Source organism: Cynocephalus volans, chromosome X, assembly GCF_027409185.1.
Source record: "Cynocephalus volans isolate mCynVol1 chromosome X, mCynVol1.pri, whole genome shotgun sequence".
NCBI lineage: Eukaryota > Metazoa > Chordata > Mammalia > Dermoptera > Cynocephalidae > Cynocephalus > Cynocephalus volans.
In genome coordinates, this window is record NC_084478.1 from 175322412 (window position 1) to 175342248 (window position 19837).

General features: G+C 39.0%; 1 protein-coding gene across 2 annotated transcripts in view; it reads right to left on the bottom strand.

Annotated features, from left to right (window-relative positions):
• Window positions 1–3672: 3672 nt before the first annotated feature.
• The window catches only part of MTM1 (myotubularin 1), a 109310-nt gene continuing 93145 nt past the window's right edge, over window positions 3673–19837 (bottom strand). Inside the window, exons 11-15 of one of the 2 annotated variants that reach the window (XM_063083102.1) lie at window positions 18710–18916; window positions 17102–17194; window positions 16377–16490; window positions 11080–11256; window positions 3673–5016 (exon numbers count right to left, since the gene is read on the bottom strand). In XM_063083102.1, coding sequence (XP_062939172.1) covers window positions 4852–5016; window positions 11080–11256; window positions 16377–16490; window positions 17102–17194; window positions 18710–18916 — 756 coding nt within the window. In that variant the 3' untranslated portion in view covers window positions 3673–4851. Of the gene's footprint in view, window positions 5020–11079; window positions 11257–16376; window positions 16491–17101; window positions 17195–18709; window positions 18917–19837 lie in introns of both variants that reach the window. The other variant, XM_063083101.1, reaches the window with a different exon arrangement.

A 19837-nucleotide genomic window follows, 5' to 3' on the forward strand; every position in this document is an offset into this window, starting at 1 on the left:
GGAAAGCCATAGGAGCAGAGCTGCCCAAGGACTTGGGGACCCAACCCCCACACCAGTGTGCAGAGGCAGTCGAACATGGAATCAAGGTACCTGATTAACCAGCCTTGATATTTAATATCTGCCCTGCTGGGTTTCGGACTTGTTTGGGACCTGTTTTTCCTTTCTTCTGGCCTATTCCTCCCTTTTGGAATGGGAATGTGTACCCAATGTCTGTTCCGCCATTGTATCTTGGCACTAGATAAATTTGGTTTTGTTTTTCAGGTTCACAGCTGGAAGGACTTTTGCTTTTGGTCTCAGAGGAGACTTTGGACTTTGGACTTTTAAGTTGGTGCTGGAGCAAGCTAAGACTTTTGGGACTGTTGGGATAGAATGATTGTATTTTGTATGTGAGAGTGACATGAGTTTTGGGGGGCCAAGGGCAGAATGATGGAGTTTGGATGTGTTGTCCCCTCCAAAACCCATGTGAAAATTTGATCCCCAACGTGGCAGTGTTGGAAACTGATTGAGCCATGGGGGCTGATCCCTCATGAATGGATTAATGCTCTCCCTGAGGGAGGGGGGATTAATGAGTGAGTTTTCGCTCTATTAGTTCCCGCGAGAGCTCGTTGCTTAAAAAGACCCTGGCGGGCCGAGCCCGTGGCGCACTTGGTAGAGTGCTGCGCTGGGAGCGCGGCGACTCTCCCGCCGCGGGTTCAGATCCCATATAGGAATGACCAGTGCGCTCACTGGCTGAGTGCTGGTCACGAAAAAGACAAAAAAAAAAAAAAGACCCTGGCACCTTCTCTCTCTCTCTTGCTTCCTCTTGCCATGTGATCTGCTTGTACCCGCCGGCTGCCTGCCACTTTCCGCCATGAGTAGAAGCAGCCTGAGGCCCACGCCAGATGCAGCTGTCCCAGAATCGTAAGCCAAATAAACCTCTTTCCTTTATAAATTACCCAGTCTCAGGTATTTCTGTTATAGCAGCACAAAATGGACTAAAACACTTGCCAACACTTTATTTTAGCCAAGACCCATTTCATACTTTTGACCTCCAGAACTGTAAGACAACCAATTTGGGTTGTAAGATGATAAATCACTACTAACACTACTAAGCCTGTGGTGGTTTCTTCTAGCAGAAACAGGAAAGAAATACATGAGGCAAATGCCATTTTCTGCCATAAATACTGTATGTGCACAGGTGATTAAAATGCGTCTGAAAGGAAACATCGTGCAGCCCACCCCTCTCTGAGCAGATGGATGCTGAGGCCTCCTCTGGTCTACAGCATCTGGGATGGGAAGGACCTCACTGACACGTTCTGACCAAGAAGTAGGGCTATTAGCCAATGCCAGAGCTCAGACCGGAACCCAGGATTCCACACATCCCATCAGAGTTCTTTCTAATACAGGTTTGTGATATAAAGCTCATGAAATGGGGGGAACAACTTTCTTTTATGTGGAAGGCCCTGTGAAACTTGGTCAGTTTCAGAAGCACGTATTACTGTAAATGGATAAGCCACATTCTCAAAGCTACTAGGAAAACAAACTGCTCAGGTTTAATGGTTGCACCTAAACATTTAGCTACTGTAAGTGTTTTAAAGGACAAATTAAATAGACAATAAGGAATGATACATATCTGAATCTAATACTTGTAAGCGAGACTACTTGGTTTTGCTGATCTTTCCTCTTTCAAATGTTTCATACAGAGGACCTTGCTAACAATTCCTTAACTAAGTTATAAATCTGCCAGTAAATGTTGGAGTATTAGACTATTTCAAATACTGGTATTTCAATTTCATGCTTTAAGTGGTTCAGTGAACCTAAAAGAATTCTACTGAAATCTATTTCAACCATAAAACACTTTTCTGCAAACGTGCTAATACTCATTCTTGTTTGTGGGCTGCACACTGCGCACATTTCCTATTTCTCTCAGGTATCCCCTGCTTTCACTTTAATGGCCACCGATGGCTACGTCCTCCAGTCACAGGTGTATATACTCTAATAAATTCCCACATTTTAAGACTTTTCCCTTTACATAGTCCTGTTTTTGCCTAATGCCCCGAAATGCCACAAGAGTTGTCCAAATGACTGACACCACAAATCTGCATTATGTAGAAAGGGCTGCAAGTGATGAGATTCTAGTTAGCTTGTTTTGAAACTTTTGAATATTATTCCTTTCAAAAAAGCAGAAGGATAAGCTTTGCTACATCATCAGAAACAGATCAGAAAGTGCTACAGGTTGAGCAGCCCTGATCCAAAAAAGCGAAATCAGAAATGCTCCAAAATCTGAAACTTTCTGAGCATCAACATGATGCTCAAAAGAAATACTCATTAGAGCATTGCAGATTTCAGATATTTGGATTAGGAATACTCAACCAGTATGTATTCTGCAAATTTTCTAAAATCCAAAAAAATCTGAAATTTGAAACACTTCTGTTACCAAGCATCTCGGATAAGGGATACTCTACCAGTATGATTATATTTAGGGAAAAAACAAAACAAAACAAAACAAAAAAACACCTGTTACATTATCAAAAACATATGATTCCAAATTATTTGAAGGGCTGTCCCAAGAACGGTTATTCTATTTCCTTCCAGAAGGCAGAGCTAAGGCCATTCAGCGAGGACTCAAGAAAGGTAGACTTCAGTTTAATACCTGCATGAATCTGTTTTGATGCTGTGGGACTTGGAGCATGTCAGTGAACCCCTGGAGCAAAGACATTCTCCTCAGCTGAAAAACAGGGATAACGGAATACCTCCTCACCCCTAATCCTCGTGGTGAGGATTAAATGCAGCAATGTTTGAGGAAGAATTTTGCAAAGCGTTTCAAATACTCATAGCTTTAAAAAAATACACTTAATCTTATAAGAGTCCTATTCTGCTTTTTAAAAAATGGTTAATTTTAGTTTACTGCTGTACCTATTTAGCATTCTTAGGATGCACATATATAAACAATGTAATTTCCAACTGGCAATATTATTGGAATAATTTAAAAATTCTTACCTAATGAGACATGAAGTACGGCTTAACTTGAATCAATATCATACCCTCCTTTGCTATCAACTTGTTGTGCTCACCATTTGGAGCCTGAAGTTTCCAGTTTACTCACGCTGGCACTTTTGTAAAAGATGTCCATATAAACAGTGTGACTCTTACAATCTGCACTGTTAATGCACTTAAAGGCTCAATACTGGGACAGCCCTACAAGGTTGCTAGAAAAATAAAGGGCATGTAAAGTAGCTCCAGGGTAAGAATAGAACATAGGCTTCATGCGCATTTCAAACACGTACAGTTATATCTCTGAAAAACAGTGTTAGGTTTTAGTTAATACATTTATTACAGCAGGTCTTTAGTCATTATTACCATGACAAAGTTTTCATGAAATTTCACAAAATCTTTTAAGCTATTAGTATTAGATTTTTTTTTAATGGAGTGACACTTTGTTAATTTATGAAATATTTACAGCGTTTACAAAAAGCAAAAGAATGTCTAATAAAATTTCTTATACTTACAAAATTCATACATTATACTACTGTTTTTGAGATGTCTTATTTGGTAGACCAATTAAGCTATGACATAAAATAATTTACAAAGATATATTTAATCTCTCTTAATTCATTGAAAACAAAACCATATTAGCTATAAATAGTTCTTTACAAGTCATTGTAAAACACATTAATTGTTTTAACTCTAGCCTTAGCTTTTTACAAATATACTTACTAAATGAATTAGTTCAAATATCAAATAGAATTGTGCATTTAAAATGTCACTTAACACTACAAAACAAAACAAAATAACCTGAAAAAGCAAACTGCCCAGTACTTCAAGTAAAAATTTGTAGAACCAGTTTTTATGCACGCTTCTGGAGGAGGGGAAGCCAACACCATTTAAATTGAATTTCATAAACACAATACTTTCAAGAATACGCTCAACAAATGTACATCTGGGGCATTTATGTCAGAGGAAGATGCTCTAGCAATAGCTCATACATCCAAGATGGTTAACCCTACATTTTGGCAGATAAGCTGGGTCAACTAGAGCAACGTTTGCGAAAACATTCACCTAAGCAGCATAATGCACCTGACATCCTTAAACAAGGCTATATATGGGGTTTCCCACAACCTGAAAGCGATTCAGGATTTCAGGCAAGCTCATGAAAGAATTTAGAAAAACAAATGGGCAAAGTTAAAAAAAAAAAAATACAAACCATATTTAACTGGGCCCCATCAATTTTTTAATAAAAAATATGCTTCTGTTGAAAATCAGGGGAGAACATTTTATATTCCAAAATTTCAAAATAATGGAAAGCTCATCCATACAGCTATTTTTCCTTAAGTCACCACTCATGATGGTATAAAAGTTGGCAATTATTTAAACACCTTGCTTGTGGATAATGCCTAGGAAGCTGAGCTCGATTTGGTTTTGGCAGTAACATATGTCTTTCACATTTGGATTCATTTTAGATAATCCAAAAGCAACTATTATAAGCAGCTTGAGGAAAATCCAATTCACACACACATTTTTACCCTCTAATTTAAAATAACGTCATTTCAATTAAGCCCACAAAATCTATACTGTATACATAGTATTTATATAAAGGTAAATTAAAATAAAATTTTATCTTCCCAAAACTGCTTTTTAAAGGTGTCAGGATTTTCCAAAACCTCACCTTGGCTCCTTTCTTCTGATTGCGGTGTGGACACTGTGGTTTTCTTGTAATATGCATTCTAGAAGGCACATATTCAAGAGCTTAAGATTATGTTAGTTCAAGTTCTACCTGGAGGAAAATATTTTAATCTACTTTGCACAGATGCCCAAAACGCAAGTCACCTATTTCCTTTATTCAGAGCTCTAGTGCAGTGCCAGGGTGCCCTCTCAGAAGTGAGTGTGCACATGGGGCATCATCTGGGAGGGACTGGAAGGAGAGGTCGGGGGCTCAGAGAGCTTGGCCGAGTTGGCGAGCTGCAGTTCCTCAAGGCGCTTTATGTACTCGTCGCGCAAGGCCAGGAGCTCCATGTAACGCTGTTCCACAGGGTTCGGCTGCTGGAGAGAACCACAGACACGGGTCACTACGCTTCATGCTGGCCACACTGCAAGGACCCACCTGCTCCACATGCTGTGCTGCAGCTGCTGCTTTCTGAGTAAACCCCTTATGAAGGTTTCACATTCACAGTCACTTCCCTCATATACTGCATCCCCTCCATGTGCAGACAAGCACACAGAGCACTGAGCAGCTGTTCACTGCCGAGTAATGACACACACTTCCTCACACGTGCGTCCCCATCTCTTAAAAGTGTATCAACCTAGGCACAGCTCCCGTGTCCTTTGTCACCCAGCCCACTGCCCTCTGTTGATCAGAGGGACAATAACTCTTCTCAAGTTGGCACGGGGCCTTCTTTCCTGTACAGGATTGCTTTATGTTTTGTTCAAGTTTACATCACCGGTACCATTCTCTATTTCTCAACTGACATTTGGACTCAACTTTATGTTTTTTGGATTCGACCCTTGCGGAGGCCCACTGAAGGGACAAACCAGTCTCCCCACCCATTCCCATGCTGACGAGTAATCAGTGATTGCCAGGTCTCCTCAGAAGTCCACACAATGCTCTACTGATATCTTTGTACACGTCTCCTCGTGCACACCCACTGGTGTTTCTCTAAGGACTTTTCCTAGGGGCGGAACCGCTGAGAAGTAGAGTACGGTCTCTTTGACTTCACTAGATGCTGCCCAGTTGCTCTCAGAGCTGGCGATATCACCTCATGCTGCTGCTAGTGATGCCTGGTAGTTCCTGCTGCTCTGCATCCTCACCAGAATTTGGGAACGTAAGATAATGATGATGAGGAGGATGTTTCTTGTCAATTTGAGGGCTATTACATGGTTTGTCATGATAGCTCTAGTTTGCATTGCTCTGCTCGAACACCTTTACACATGCTTGTTGCCCATGTTAATACAGGGCTGAGAGCAGAGGCTCTGATTCCCTCCAGCCTGAGTGCAAATCCTGGGTTAGCCCCTCACCAGCTGTGTGACAACCTTCTGTATGCCTCTGTTTCCCTATCTGTAAAATGGGAATAAAAATGGCATATACCTCACGGCACTGTTGTCAGAGTGAAATGAGTTAACACTCCTGTTTTGCTACAATGTTGATTTCTTTGATAGGCAAATAGGGGATTGATGTCAGTATAAAGGCAAAAGTCATGCTGTATGCGTGATTCTCCCCAGCATGTTAAGTTTTTAAACTTTTACAGTACACAAACCTTAAAATGTTCATCTCAATGAATATTTACATGTGTATACACTTCACCACCCAGGTGAAGACATACTCCAGAACAGCCCCCCCAGAAAGTCAATGTTTTGAAGTGATCAGGGGCAAGCTTTCTAGAAAGTTCTAGCAATGTATGAAGACCTTAAGAGAAAAGTTGAAAGTCTACAGAAGTGCCTTCCTCTAGCTCATATAGTGGCTTCCAGAACCATCCTGCTTTCTGCTGCATTAAGCTATTTGCTGAAGCTGTGAGCAGCAACAAGGAAGCAGATCTGATCTGTAATGCTGAGAAAAAGATCTCTGTTCTAAACAGATACCCCCTAGGACCTGCATCCCAGAAGATGGAGCATAAACCCTGGGGTTTAATACTATGTATTTCTTTCCTGTGGCTGCCCTAACAAATTAGCACAAACTTGAACTACAACTGCAAAGACCCTTTTTCCAAATAAGGTCTTTCATTCGTGCTCTGGTTACAAAGGTCCCTAGGTCTGCAGAGGTCTGCTCCTAATCCTATTCTTCCTGTAATTACTTTTTAGTGGGTAACTTTGTAGTGGGAGGTTTTGCAGAAACACATATAGTGTTAGAGCAGGAATGCTTGGTAGACCACCTAACACCAGTGAGTGCTGTGTGCTGTTTGCTAATATCCTTTACCCATTTTTCTCTTTATGTGTTTGACTGAGGGCCAGACACTGTTCTAGGTGCTCAGGATCCATCAGTGACCAAAAAGAGGCTCAAATACCCATTTTCATGGTGCTTATCTTCCAGCAGGGGGAGGCAGACAAACCACGAACATAACAAGGCTGTGAGTTACACAGAACGTTTGAAGGTGATCAGTACTATGGGAAAGTAGAGCAGGGTAGGAGGGATGGGGACCAGTGGAGTGCCAGTTACACTCTAAACTGGGTGGTTGGAGTGAGCTGCACCAAAGAGGTGACTTTTAGAGAAAAGTCTGAGGGAGATGAAGGGGGGAAGCAAGTGGAGACTTGAGCGTCTGAGGAAGAACAGAGAAGCCAGCGTGGCTGAAGCAGAGTGTAGGAGGAAAAGGTGTTGGTGAGGAAGCCAGGAGGTCCAAGAGGTGAGTGGTGGGGCAGGGGTCACATAAAGCCTCACAGGCATTGGAAAGACTGGGCCTTCACTCTGGGTGAGGTGAGTAGCCACCTGGCCAGTTTTGTGTAGAGGAGTAGTGTGATCTGATGTCTGCTTTACAAGGATCTCTTTGGCTGCCATGTTGAGAACAGACAGGAAGGAAGCAAGGGTAGCATCAGGAGTTCAGCCATAAGGCTCCTGCCACCGTCCATGGAAGACGGCAGGCAGTCTGCACCATGGTGGTGACAGGGGCTCACTGGGAAGTGTTTAGACTCTGTATCTGTTTTGAAGGCAGAGCCCAACTGGCCCTCCTGACAGACTAGATGTGGGTATGAGAGAGAAAGGAGTCAAGTATGAGTCTAAAATTTCTGGCCAGAGCGACTAGGATGGAGTTGGTGTGAAGTGAAATGGGGAAGATAGCAGAAGGCGTTTTTAGGGGAACATTAGGAGTTCTGTTTGGACATGTTAAGTTTGATTTGCAGTCCCAGCATCACTTCCCTGAACTGTCCATTCTTTTCCCTACGTGTTGTGATGCTGCCTTCTTCCTATGCCAAGTCTCCACATCTATATGGTCTGTTTCTGAACTCTATTCTGTTCCAAATAAGTCTCGATATATAGTAGGGCAAGTTCTTTCTCAACATTCTCTTTCAAAATTTTCTTGGCTATTTTGAAAACCTCCCTTTTTCATATGAATATTAGAATTTAGAATCAGAATATAGAAAAAGTTTGAATATTAAAATCAGCACGTGCAATTGGACAAGAAAAAGAAATCAGAAGTAACAATCATTTTTGCAGATGGCATGATTGTATAATTAGAAAACTCGAGAGAGTAAACAGAAAAACTATCAGAAATGAAAATTCAGTCAAATAATGAGTACAAAATATATAGAAGTCATTAGCCTATAGACAAACAAAAACCACTTAAGAGGATATAATAGGAGAAAAGAGTCCATTTGTGATAGAATACAAAGGCAAAATAACAAGAAATGAAATTTAAAGTCAAGTGACTTTAAATATTACACCTCGACTTCTCATTTGGAAAATGAATTTTGAAGTAAAGCACGTGTCAGCTCAGCATAGAAGATAGGAAATCAGCTAGTTGTGGAACTGTTTTAAGCTTCAAAAGACTTTCATATCCACATTCCTCTTAAACTTTCTATCAGAAGTGAACAGTGCTGTGCAGGCCGGCCTCTTACTATCTGACTGTCCTTGTTCTTCTCATCCTTTACTTACCACTATGCAAAATCTGAACGTGTCCAACGTAACCCTGACTAACCACTACGTGGAGTATGTACAGATGGCTCTCCAATGTCTGAAGCTCACTGGCAGCCACAGTTCCCGCTCAGGTTTACAATGTGACTGATTTATGCTTTCACTTTTGGCATGAGTAACTTCCTTATGTTAAATAAAAGTACCAAATCTGCTTATTGATGGCTCATCAAATGTAAGCATTGGTCTTTCCATAAACTCTGCTGAGTTTTTATGTCCCAGCAAAGGCTGGTGGCTTTTGCTTTTAAAAGCACACTAACCCTGCCTTCTTTGAGGTTAACAGCTCATTATGGGGAGGAGCTGTACATTCTTTTGTATCTTTCAACGTTGACAGTATACCCTAGTGTTGTGAATACTGTAGGTTCACAGTAATTGTACACCTCTGAGTCGCACAACTGAATAACAACTTAACTTTTAAGTGGTTAATAAGTACATTCTTTTAGGTTTAGTTATACAATTTTAAAAGTCCTGTGTGATTTGATTTTAATCTACTTTTTTCTGTATGAAATAATGTTCTACATAAGCAGATCTTTAAGAAAATGTAATATGCTTAATTCAAATCTTTTTTTATCACATTTATCCCTGTGCAGTATAATCATCGGCTTATGTTCCTGGCTGCCCCTGCCAGCCTGGGAGCTGCTTGTGGGCAGATACCACCTTTTCTTAATCTCTATGTCCTCCCAGTACGTGATGCGTGGGAATGCTCAATACTTGGTAGAGGAAAATACAAAGTGCTCAGGAGCATAGAGGGGTGTGTAGGACACTTCACATTCAGGAATCTACATCAAAAGGATAAATTATTTTCTTTTTTGAGTAAATACCAATGTACTATATAATATAGGCCAATTACTATCTCAGAGCATTCCTACCTGACCCAGTTCCATTTTGCTAAGCTCTATCAGAATAAGGGGGATAAATATATTATAGTAAATTCTTCTAATGATGTATCTTCAAACTTGTCATTTGAACAAACACAATTATCATTATCACCTTTATATATTCAAAGATAAATTGCTCTAAATTCCTTGAATTTCAATTATTTCTCCAAGTACAAATGGGTGAGAGGAGACTACATGATCTGTATAGAAACTGTTGATACTTTCTAATTGCCAATGATTAAGTAAAAAAGGCCACGACAAATACAGAAAAGGCTTATTTTATAGGACACAGTGCTCATCTGTAGGTATTAGAGATGGGAAAGGAGGAGGGAGGTTAGAGGGAAATTGGTTAATGGACACAGAATAATTACGTTTTATAATGATGCATATGCTAATTATCTTGACTTGATTGTCACATATAGCTCACTGTACCCCACAAATATGTATAATGAATTATGTTTCAATTAAAAAAGAGATGAAAATAAATACAATATTTTTAATTAGAAAAGAAACATGTCATTTGCAACAGCGGTTAGAACCCTGGAAAAATTCCCATTTACTATTTACTTGATACTCCAAAGGCTGGAAGTACTGCTAAATAAATCCCTTACTAAACAAATCCCAAACTAAACAAGTGAATGTTCTCAAGCCCTGGAATGTGTCACTTTCCAAAAGAATAAATATTTCAATAGTTTTGCAAAAGCCTCTCATGTGAGCAGCAGAGACCTTGAACTGAGGGTGCCAGCTTGCAGTAGGCACTTCCCAACGACAGAGGGGACAGCGCAGCCAGCTGCCTGAGCCAGGACAGTCTGCGGGAGACTGCGGCCCCGCCGTGGGTCACCCCTTCCCGGTGGGAGTCAAACTGGTGCTTCTACAACACCGGACTCGAGAACAGGCAGTTGACCATCCAGACTGCAGACCATATGCAGACCTTCACAAAGAGCCATCACAAATACCGAAATTTATAGTGCTTAGAAGAAATCAAAACTGGAGGTGCTTCTGAGCCTTTGCCATCAGGCTGTTTTTCCTTGTGATTGTGGATGGAGTGGGGGTGAGAGAATGGAGTGCCTAAGGGTGTCTTAATAAAACGTGGATTCTTTTACTTCAAAAATCATTGTTCCCATTTTTGATAAATGGCCAACTGAATTTCCTACCCATTGACAGGTCAATTATTTTTATTTTAGGAGAAAAGCCCCTCAGTAGAAAGTGCTCTGATATTAGCCGACTTAGCACATACACCTGGAACAGAGAGTAGGACATGTTTTCTTACCTCGACAGGATTATCTAAGTCTAGTCAACATAAAGAATTTTCTAATGATGTACAAATGACGTGTAACCACTTCAAGTGATTAAAGGAAATCCCTTGCCGTGAAAACTCAGAAATTTTCTAGCTCACATTTAGTAAGAAATCATATCATTTACATTGGCAGAGGAATTTAAGTTTAACATCAAAATACATGGTTTAGTAATTAAAAACAATTTTGAAGTTGGTTTAAAAAAACAAGTGTCCTTTTTAGACTGATTATTTTTCCTTATATTAACAAAACATACCAAATAACATTATCTAAACCCAGATGTAATCATTCAGTCGACATCACTCTTTTCACTTACTTGTTGCTTGATTCTGGGGTTCCATCTAATGTAGTAATTCACCCAGAGTTCCAAGTGGCGCATACTGGCGACTGGATATAAAACTCGATTGATTTCTTTAGTATAGAAGGGGTTTTTGAATTTTTCTTTGTTACTGTTTATCAGTGACCATAAAGAAGCTGTTCTTTCTGGAACTTTCTAAAGAGAAAGAGAAAGTGGAAAGCCTAAGTAAAAACACACACAAATACACAAGCCATTCTGCAGCCTGTGGCAACATAGTTCAGCATCAATTTGAATCACACATTTACATCATCCCCATAATAGCTCAAAAAGTGTCCCGGGCCAGTGAGTGCTCGGCAGCCACTTACCAGTTTTTGCATAGATCATGGCCTAGCTGGAGAGCTACTATTTCTGCCGGAAGACAGGGGTGCAAGATGCTACAACATTAAATGCAATTCACTGACCTAAGAAGACTATTCCTGGCTAGGTAAAACATTTATGAATGGATGGGCGGTATGTTCTTCTTAATTCAGTGGAAAAAAAAAATTATTATAAGATCTGACCAACTTTTTACATTTTTCTGCTTGTTAGAACTACAAAATCTTAACCTGTGCCTATTTGACAGTAGGTATCTAGACATAAAGTTTTTTAATCAACCATCCAGATGTTTAATCTACATCATGCCAACATGCAGATATTTGAAAACATCTGGATAACTGACTGCACTGAGTCTTCACTTTTTAGCCTGGTGTCCGTTATCTCATAAAGATATTCCCCCCCCTCTTTTTTTTTAACTGCTTTTCATCAAGTTTTGACCATAAACTAGAGGAAAATAAAAGCTGGGAAAATAACAATACAAGAATTAAAATTACCAAAGGAGGAATTTGAAACTCTTCCCAGTAATGACTTTAATAAGAAAAGAGCAATAAGCTAAAACTGGAAGCTAAAAAGAATATACCAAAATAAGTGACTAAAGAAATTGAACATATATATTTCATTAACATGAATGATAATAGTAGCATAATTTTGCCTTCTTTTCAATCCATCTAAAACTTAATTTGTACCTTTCTGATGCCAAAATCTATATTGCATTGTGTATATTTGCATGTTATTTTTTTTATACATGCACATATTTTAAAAAGTCAAATAGTTTGACACGGTTTGCTATGGAAAAAAAGCAATCTCTCATCTCTCTTCCCAGGGTAACTCTGTTTCTTCCCCCAGCTTTATTAAGACATGATTGACAAATAAAAATTGTATACATTTAAGGTACACAATGTGATGTTTTCATATATGTATACACTGTGAAATCACCACAATCAAACTAATTAACATTTCCGTACCTCACAGAGTTACTAGTGTGTGTGTATGTGTATGCGGTGGGAACATCTGAGGTCTATTCTCTTAGCAAATTTCGAGTATACAATATATTATTGTTAACTACAGTCACCATGCTATACATGAGATCTCCAGAACTTACTCATATTATAAATGAAGGTTTGTACCTTTTCACCAATATCTCTCCTTTTCACCCACTCCAACTCCAGTTCCTGGTAACTACCCTTCTATTCTGTTACTATAGGTTTGACTTTTTTTAGATTCCACACATACGTGAGATCATGCTGTATTTGTCTTTCTGTGTCTGGCTTATGTCACTGAGCATAATGTCTTCTAGGTCAATCTATGTTGTTGCAAATGGCAGGATTTCTTTCTTAAGGCTGAACACTATTCCACTGTACATGTGTACACCATATTCTCTTTATCCATTCACCTGCTGATAGACACTTAGGTTGCTTCCATATCTTGGCTATTGGAAATAATGAACATGGCAGTGCACACATCTCTTTGAGATGCTGATATTATTTCCTTTGGATATATACCTGGAAGTGGGATAGCTGGATCATATGGTACAGGTTGAGCATCCCTAATGCAAAAATCTAAAATCTGAAATGCTTCAAAATCCTTTTTGAGCAATGGCATGTTCAAAGGAAAATGGAAAATGTTCAAAGGAAATGCTCATTGGAGCACTTCAGATATCAGATAGTAGATTAGGGATGCTCAACCAGTATGTATTCTGCAAATATTCCAAAATGCAAAAAATGTGAAATCTGAAACATTTCTGGTCTGGAGCATTTTGGATAAGGGATACTCAACCTGTAGTCCTATTTTTAATTTTCTGAGGAACCTCCCTACTGTTTTCCATAATGGCTGTACTAAATTTTGTTGGGTCTATTTGGTATGTATTAGATACCTCCATATCTCTAAATAACATGCTTTTATTGCACCTCTCAGCTATCCAGTTGTAGGCATTAACTACTGACACTGAGAATTTATCCCCCCCCATTCCTGCCACCCTCACGTGCTTGCCACACATTCCCGATATATAGCGCAGCTTCGATTAGATCAATATTTAGCATTTAGACTCCTATGACTCAGAAAATGCTATTTACAGCTGAGCCATGCAGTTACTATTCTGTGATTTCTTTTCCTGTATACTTTTTTGTTTTCCCTTGATTTCACAACTGTTTGTTTTGTTTGCTTACTTTTCTTGGCACTTATTAACCCCAACTCTCCCTCCAACCTCTGAAACTCCTCTCAAGATGCTCAGGCACATTGGGTGCCCCCAGGTTCATCTTCGGAGGGGCTGCATCCTGCACCAGTTGTCTCTATGCCTCATGCCCCTAGAATCTCTTTTCTATGTCACAATGGGGATCCCCTCCGCCCTTCTCTGTGCTGGAGCTCCTGCTTCCTGAATTCCATGCATTCTTGTTGTTTTCATGGAGTGGATACTCCAGTAGTTTCCAGAGAAAGGGCGTGGCATAGGAGGTAAACCATTCTTGATGCTATGCATGTCCAAGAATATCTTTGTTCTATCTTCACATTTTGTTGACAGTTTGGTAGCTATAGAATTCTGGGTTGAAACTGTTTTCCTTTAAAATTCTGAATGCAATGTTCTACTGACTTCTAACTTCCATTATTGCTGTTAAGGAATACAAAGACTTTCTGATTTGTGTTCCTTTGCCAATAACTCATTCTTTTCCTCTTTGGAAGCTGTGAGATCTTCTCATTGTCTCTGGTGCTCTGAAACTTCAAAAAGATGTGCTTTAGTATGGGTCTATTTTTGTGCACCCTGCTTGGCACTAGGTAGGCCTTTCAATATAGCAACTCATGTACAGTCATGAGCCGCATACTGACATTTCAGTCAATGACGGGCTGCATATATGATGTGATCCCATAAGATTATAATGGAGCTGAAAAATTCCTATTGCCTAGTGATATCGCAGCCGTCATAATGTCATAGCACAGCATATTATTCACATATCCGTGGTGACGCTGGTGTAAACAAACCTACTTTGTGCCAATGGTACAAAAGCATAGCCTACGTGTGTAGTAGACGATACCAACCAGGATTGTGTAAGTGCACTCTGTGGTGTTCACATGGCAACAAAACTACCTAAGGATGCATTTCTCAGATTATATTCCTGTCCTTAAGTGATGCATGACTGTACTTCAATTCTGGGAAATATTCTCAAATTATATCAGTGATTTTCTGCTCTCTGGCTTCCTTATTTTCTCTTTCTGGGACTTCTATTATTTGGATATTGCGTCTCCAGGAGTAATCTAGTTTTCTTATCTCTTCTCCATGTTCTATCTCTGCTTCTATGCTCTACTTTCTGGAAGATTTTTTTCAACTTTATCTTCCAACCCTTCTCAGTTTTTCATTTCTGTTGATTTCACGTTTTCAGTTTCAAAGTTCTTTTCTGACCTCTAAATGTTCTTTCCAAATAATATCTTGTTATTTTGTGGTACCAAAATTTTTCTTATCTTTCTCGGAATATTAAATGATGGCTTCTTATCTGTTTCCCCCTGTACACATGGTAACTATTTTTCTTCAAGCTGCTTTTTCTCCTTCTTGGTTGTCTGCTATTATTTAAGAGTGGAGGATTGAAGAACTCATTGGAAGCTCTGAAATCATAAGCTCATCAACTATGAGCTTCATTTTAGGGAACCCTAGATGTTGGTATTTTTAGGTCTTTCTTCTTGGGAAACTCAGTTCTCCCAGATGATTTTTTTTTAATTGAGATAAAATTCACATACCATAAAATTCACCATTTTAAAGTGTACAACTCAGTACATTCACAATGTTGTGTAACCATCACCTCTATCAAGTTCCAAAACATTTTCATCGCCCCAAATGAAACCACATATACATTAAGCAGTCACTCTCTATTCTCCCCTGCCCCGGCCTCTGGCACCCACTCATCTGCTTTCTCTCTATGCACTTGTCTATTCTGGACATTTCATATAAATGAAGACATACAACGTATGACCTTTTATGTCTAGCTTCTTTTCACTTAGAATGATGTTTTCCAGGTTCATCTACATTGTAACATGCACCAGTACTTTGCTCTTGTTCATGGCTGAATAATATTCCATGATGTGGATACACCACATTTTGTTTATTCATCCATCTGCTGATACATATTTGGGTTTTTTTCCATCTTTCGTCTGTTGTGAATAGCGCTATGAATATCCATGTGCAAGTTTTTGTTTCAATCCCTATATTCTCTTGGGTATATGCCTAGAAGTGAAATTTCTGGGTCATATTATAATTCTATATTTAGCTTTCTGAGGAACCACCAAACCCTTTTCCACAGTGGCTGCACCATTTGACATCCCACTAGCAATTTACGAGTGTTCCATTTTCTCCCCCATCCTTACCAACAGTGATGGTTCTTTTCCCACCTGGATGATAAGGACCTGGAGGTCAGTGGGGGAAGAGAGCTGGGGCTGTCACAGGGCAGCACTTTTCTGTTCACCCTCTCCCGAGAAGAAACATCTGTCAGAGTCCTTAGCTCCAGAGACGAATGGAGGGGATCTGGGTAGCTTATTCTAAACAGACCTTCAATTTATCTTCCCTCATTACCCCAGACACCTGGTAGAGTTCATCCCTGAGTCCTCTACGGTTCCTGCAATGCAAAGTGGTCTGGTTCTTGGGTTCTCCATTGCTGGTTTGAGATTTGGTTTTCTCCAGCTAAGTGATTTGCCACTTTTGTCCTGCCCTTCCAGCTTCTGAATGTTTGTTGCTTTGTCTCCTTGCTCATTTTCCCTGTTCTTATGGGTTTATGCCCTTTAAAAAATTCCCTTTACTGACCTTTTTTATGGAGCTTTGGGAGGGAGTTCTTGCCTACCTTTAAAGCCATTCTTCCTCCTTGAGGGCAAAGTCAGAGTCTTACAAGCCATCATATTCTTTTTATTCCATGGCAGACAATACATTTTGGCAAGCCTTTACAAAAAAGATTAGCATTTTTACTCACCTGCCTTTCTCGAGCAGATTCACAGTTGAATAAGAAAGTACCAAATCGGCAGCTATACAGATGATCCAAAATTGTAATCAAAAATCGTTCATTGAATTCAAAAGCTGTAGGGAACTAGACAAAAACAAGCAAGCAAACATGAAAAACTGGAACAGATCTTTTATAGAACTGAAAAGATGCATGGCAGAAGTGAATACATGCTGCCACACTGCAGGGCTCTTGGAAGGACGGGGGCGACCTGCACACACCCTAGAGCTCATTTTTTGCACTTTTACATAGGACTGCAAAGTTTAAATAGATGTTAAGTAAAGGAATAAAGAGGAAAAGGAGGTAAACAGGATGATTTTCTGAGTTCTCCTGAGTATACTAGGTAGTTTAATTAAAGTGTTATGAGTTAGCAGACACGCCTATATACAAATGCCAGTGTAGAATGTATGTAAAAGACAACTCGGTGTTGTCCATTCTATTGATCTTCCATTAGTAGAGATAAAACAGTTAAATATTTAATTTTTAAAACCTCATTATGAACAATTCCAGACAAAAATAGTACCAGGAATATAAAAGTAAACCCCCATGTACCCATCACTTGGCTTCAACAATTATTCATGCATGGCCAGTCTCATTTCCTCTCTATCTCCCCCCGGTATTATTCTGGGGGCAAATCTCAGATGTTACATCACAATATTTAACTTAAAGATTAAGTTGAATGTATTTTCATCCCTTACCTGTTTCGACATTTGCCATACACAATCAATAAACTGGAGAAAAATAGGAGATCGGTCAGCATCAGCATGGTTTTTATCACCATGACCTATTCTCTGAAATGAATTCAAGATAATTTGTTTTAATTCCTGGGTACACAACTGAAAAAGCATACAGCCCACAAAATGTGGCAACACAACTCAGCAAACTCTTGCCTTCGAAATGCCAAGTTTCTCAAAGAATAGTGTATCTTTCCACAGAAATACAGACAACACAACATTTTGAAATAATGAAAACCAAGTATATAAACTTGTGTAAAATACCAATAAAAACTGGCAAGACATCATCATCCTATATGATTGCTACAATTATTTCATATGATTGAAATTTTGCATAAGTCCTGAATAGCTGCAGATAGAACGGACTGGATTATCCTGCATAGTGTGTTACTAGTACCCCTAAAGTAGTTCTTTCGGTTGCAAAGGGACCAATCCTTATGTTTCAAGCCTTGAAATTTTGTCAAAAAGGTATTTTAACAAAAGGAAATAAAAGTTCTTTCTCTCTTAAAAACAAGATAAAGTCAAAAACCTCACAATGTATTAATTTACTAAATAATGACTCTACTTGAAAATGTTATTCACATTATGAAATGTGGATAAAGGCTAACAGCCTACATAGCAGTGTTTCTGAAAGTGTGGTCTATGGATACCATTCCTGACAACTACTGGGGAGCTGGATAAAAATCCTTATTCAAAGGGCATCTGGAAATAAGACCTGGGAATATAAATTTTAACAGGTTCTCTTGATTTTTTGGAGGGTTTTATAAAAAAATTTTTTTTAATTTACTTTTATGTATTTACTTTAAAAAGACAGATAAAATTGCACCTATTTACTGTGTATAACATGATATTTTGAAGTATATGTACATTGTAAAATGACTACATCTAGCTAATTAACATATACATTACTTCACATGGTTATTTTCGTGGTGAGAACACTTTACATCCACTCAGTATTTTTCAAGAATACAATATATTATTAACTATAGTCATCATGTTATACGATAGATCTGCTGGTGATTTTACCTTTTTTATTTTTGGCAGCTGGCCGGTATGAGGATCAAACCATGGATCTTGGTTGTATCAGCACCATGCTCTAACCAACTGAGTTAACTGGCCAGCCTTGTATTACCTTTTTTGTGGGGGGCGGGGAGCTACTGATGATTTTTAAAATGTATATCAGAGAATAATAATAAAAAGCTTCTACCAAAAGTCTAACATTTCTATAATTTCTATAAAATATATTTGACTCTAATAGCAATAATGTTAGTTGAGAAAGAATTGTCATCCTATCTTTCTTCTTTTGCAAAATTTCAATTTTGACATTTCTATGCAGACTCTTGGTATTACTTTCCAGTGAAACTGTAAATAGTACTGATGGATAAATGCGTCTCCTAAAAAGACTCTCACTAGCCCAGCGCATCACTCATTTGTAAACCTACTGAAAAGCAGTTTCTGTTACACTCCTCGGATTTTCATTTTAATAGCAAACATGTGATTTCACAACTAGTTTTTAAACTCTAAATGGCAGTGATCTGATATTTTTAAAAATTGGTTTTATTGTTTACTTACAGATGCAAATTTATGTCCAAAACTTATCCATTCTTTTTGTACCAATATTTCGAAGCCTTCAATGCTTCTGTAGAAGCTGTCCAACATCAGCATGGCCAGGGATGTCAGCTGAGCTGTCCTGTCCCATCCATCACTGCAGTGCACGAGCACTGAGCTCTTCCCTGAAGAAACTTTATCTGCTACTTGAATGGCTCCTGTCAAGACGAGCTGGCAAAGAAAAATATACAAGTCAGTAGGGAGATATAAGATACTGCTTAAATTTGAAAGTTTAGTTTTTAAACGTAGAAAAAGTCCTGCATTAAAATACTGATTAATGTCTAGGGCAGAAAGATTTATGGAAATGGAGCACCAGGAGCTGCAGCATCTGATTTCCTTCTACAGAGAGTGCATTTGAACATGCCTAGATATTAATAAAACAAAACCAAGCAAACCAAGAGCCAAACTGCATTTCAAACTTACTTTCATGGATGTAATTGTAATAGTGTGCTAGGACTGTCATAACAAAGTGCCACAGACTAGGGAACTTAAACCACGGAAATTGATTGTCTCACAGTTCTGGAGGCTGGAAGTCTGAGATCAAGGTGTTGGCTGGGCCATGCTAACCTCTGAAGGAGCTAAAGAAGGATCTGTTCCAGGCCTCTCTCCTAGCTTCTGGTGGTTCCTTGGCTTGTGGCAGCATAACTCCAATCTTCACATGCGGTGTCCCTGTGTGTGTGTCTCTGTGTCTACATTTCCCCTTTTTATAACGACACCAGTCATATTGAAGGAGTAGGGGCCTGCACTACTCCAGCATGGCTTCATCTTACCTAACTTATCTGCAACAATTCTGTTTCCAAATAAGGTCACATTCTGAGGTACTGGTGGTCAGGACTTCGACATGTGAATTTTGGGGGGATACAATATAATCCATAACAGTGATCATATTAGATAAATCACTGGCTCAACAGGTCTAGTTTAGACCTTAAAAGTCTGGTACAATAAAAATCACCTTTTGGCTTTTAAATTAACAAAATATAAAGTCTTATTTGGCTCGTGAATAGGAGAATACTTGTCCTAAAGATAAAGTGATAGTCCTGTAGTAAAAATTTGAGACTTAGAAGTACCATTAAATTTATATATACAATGAGT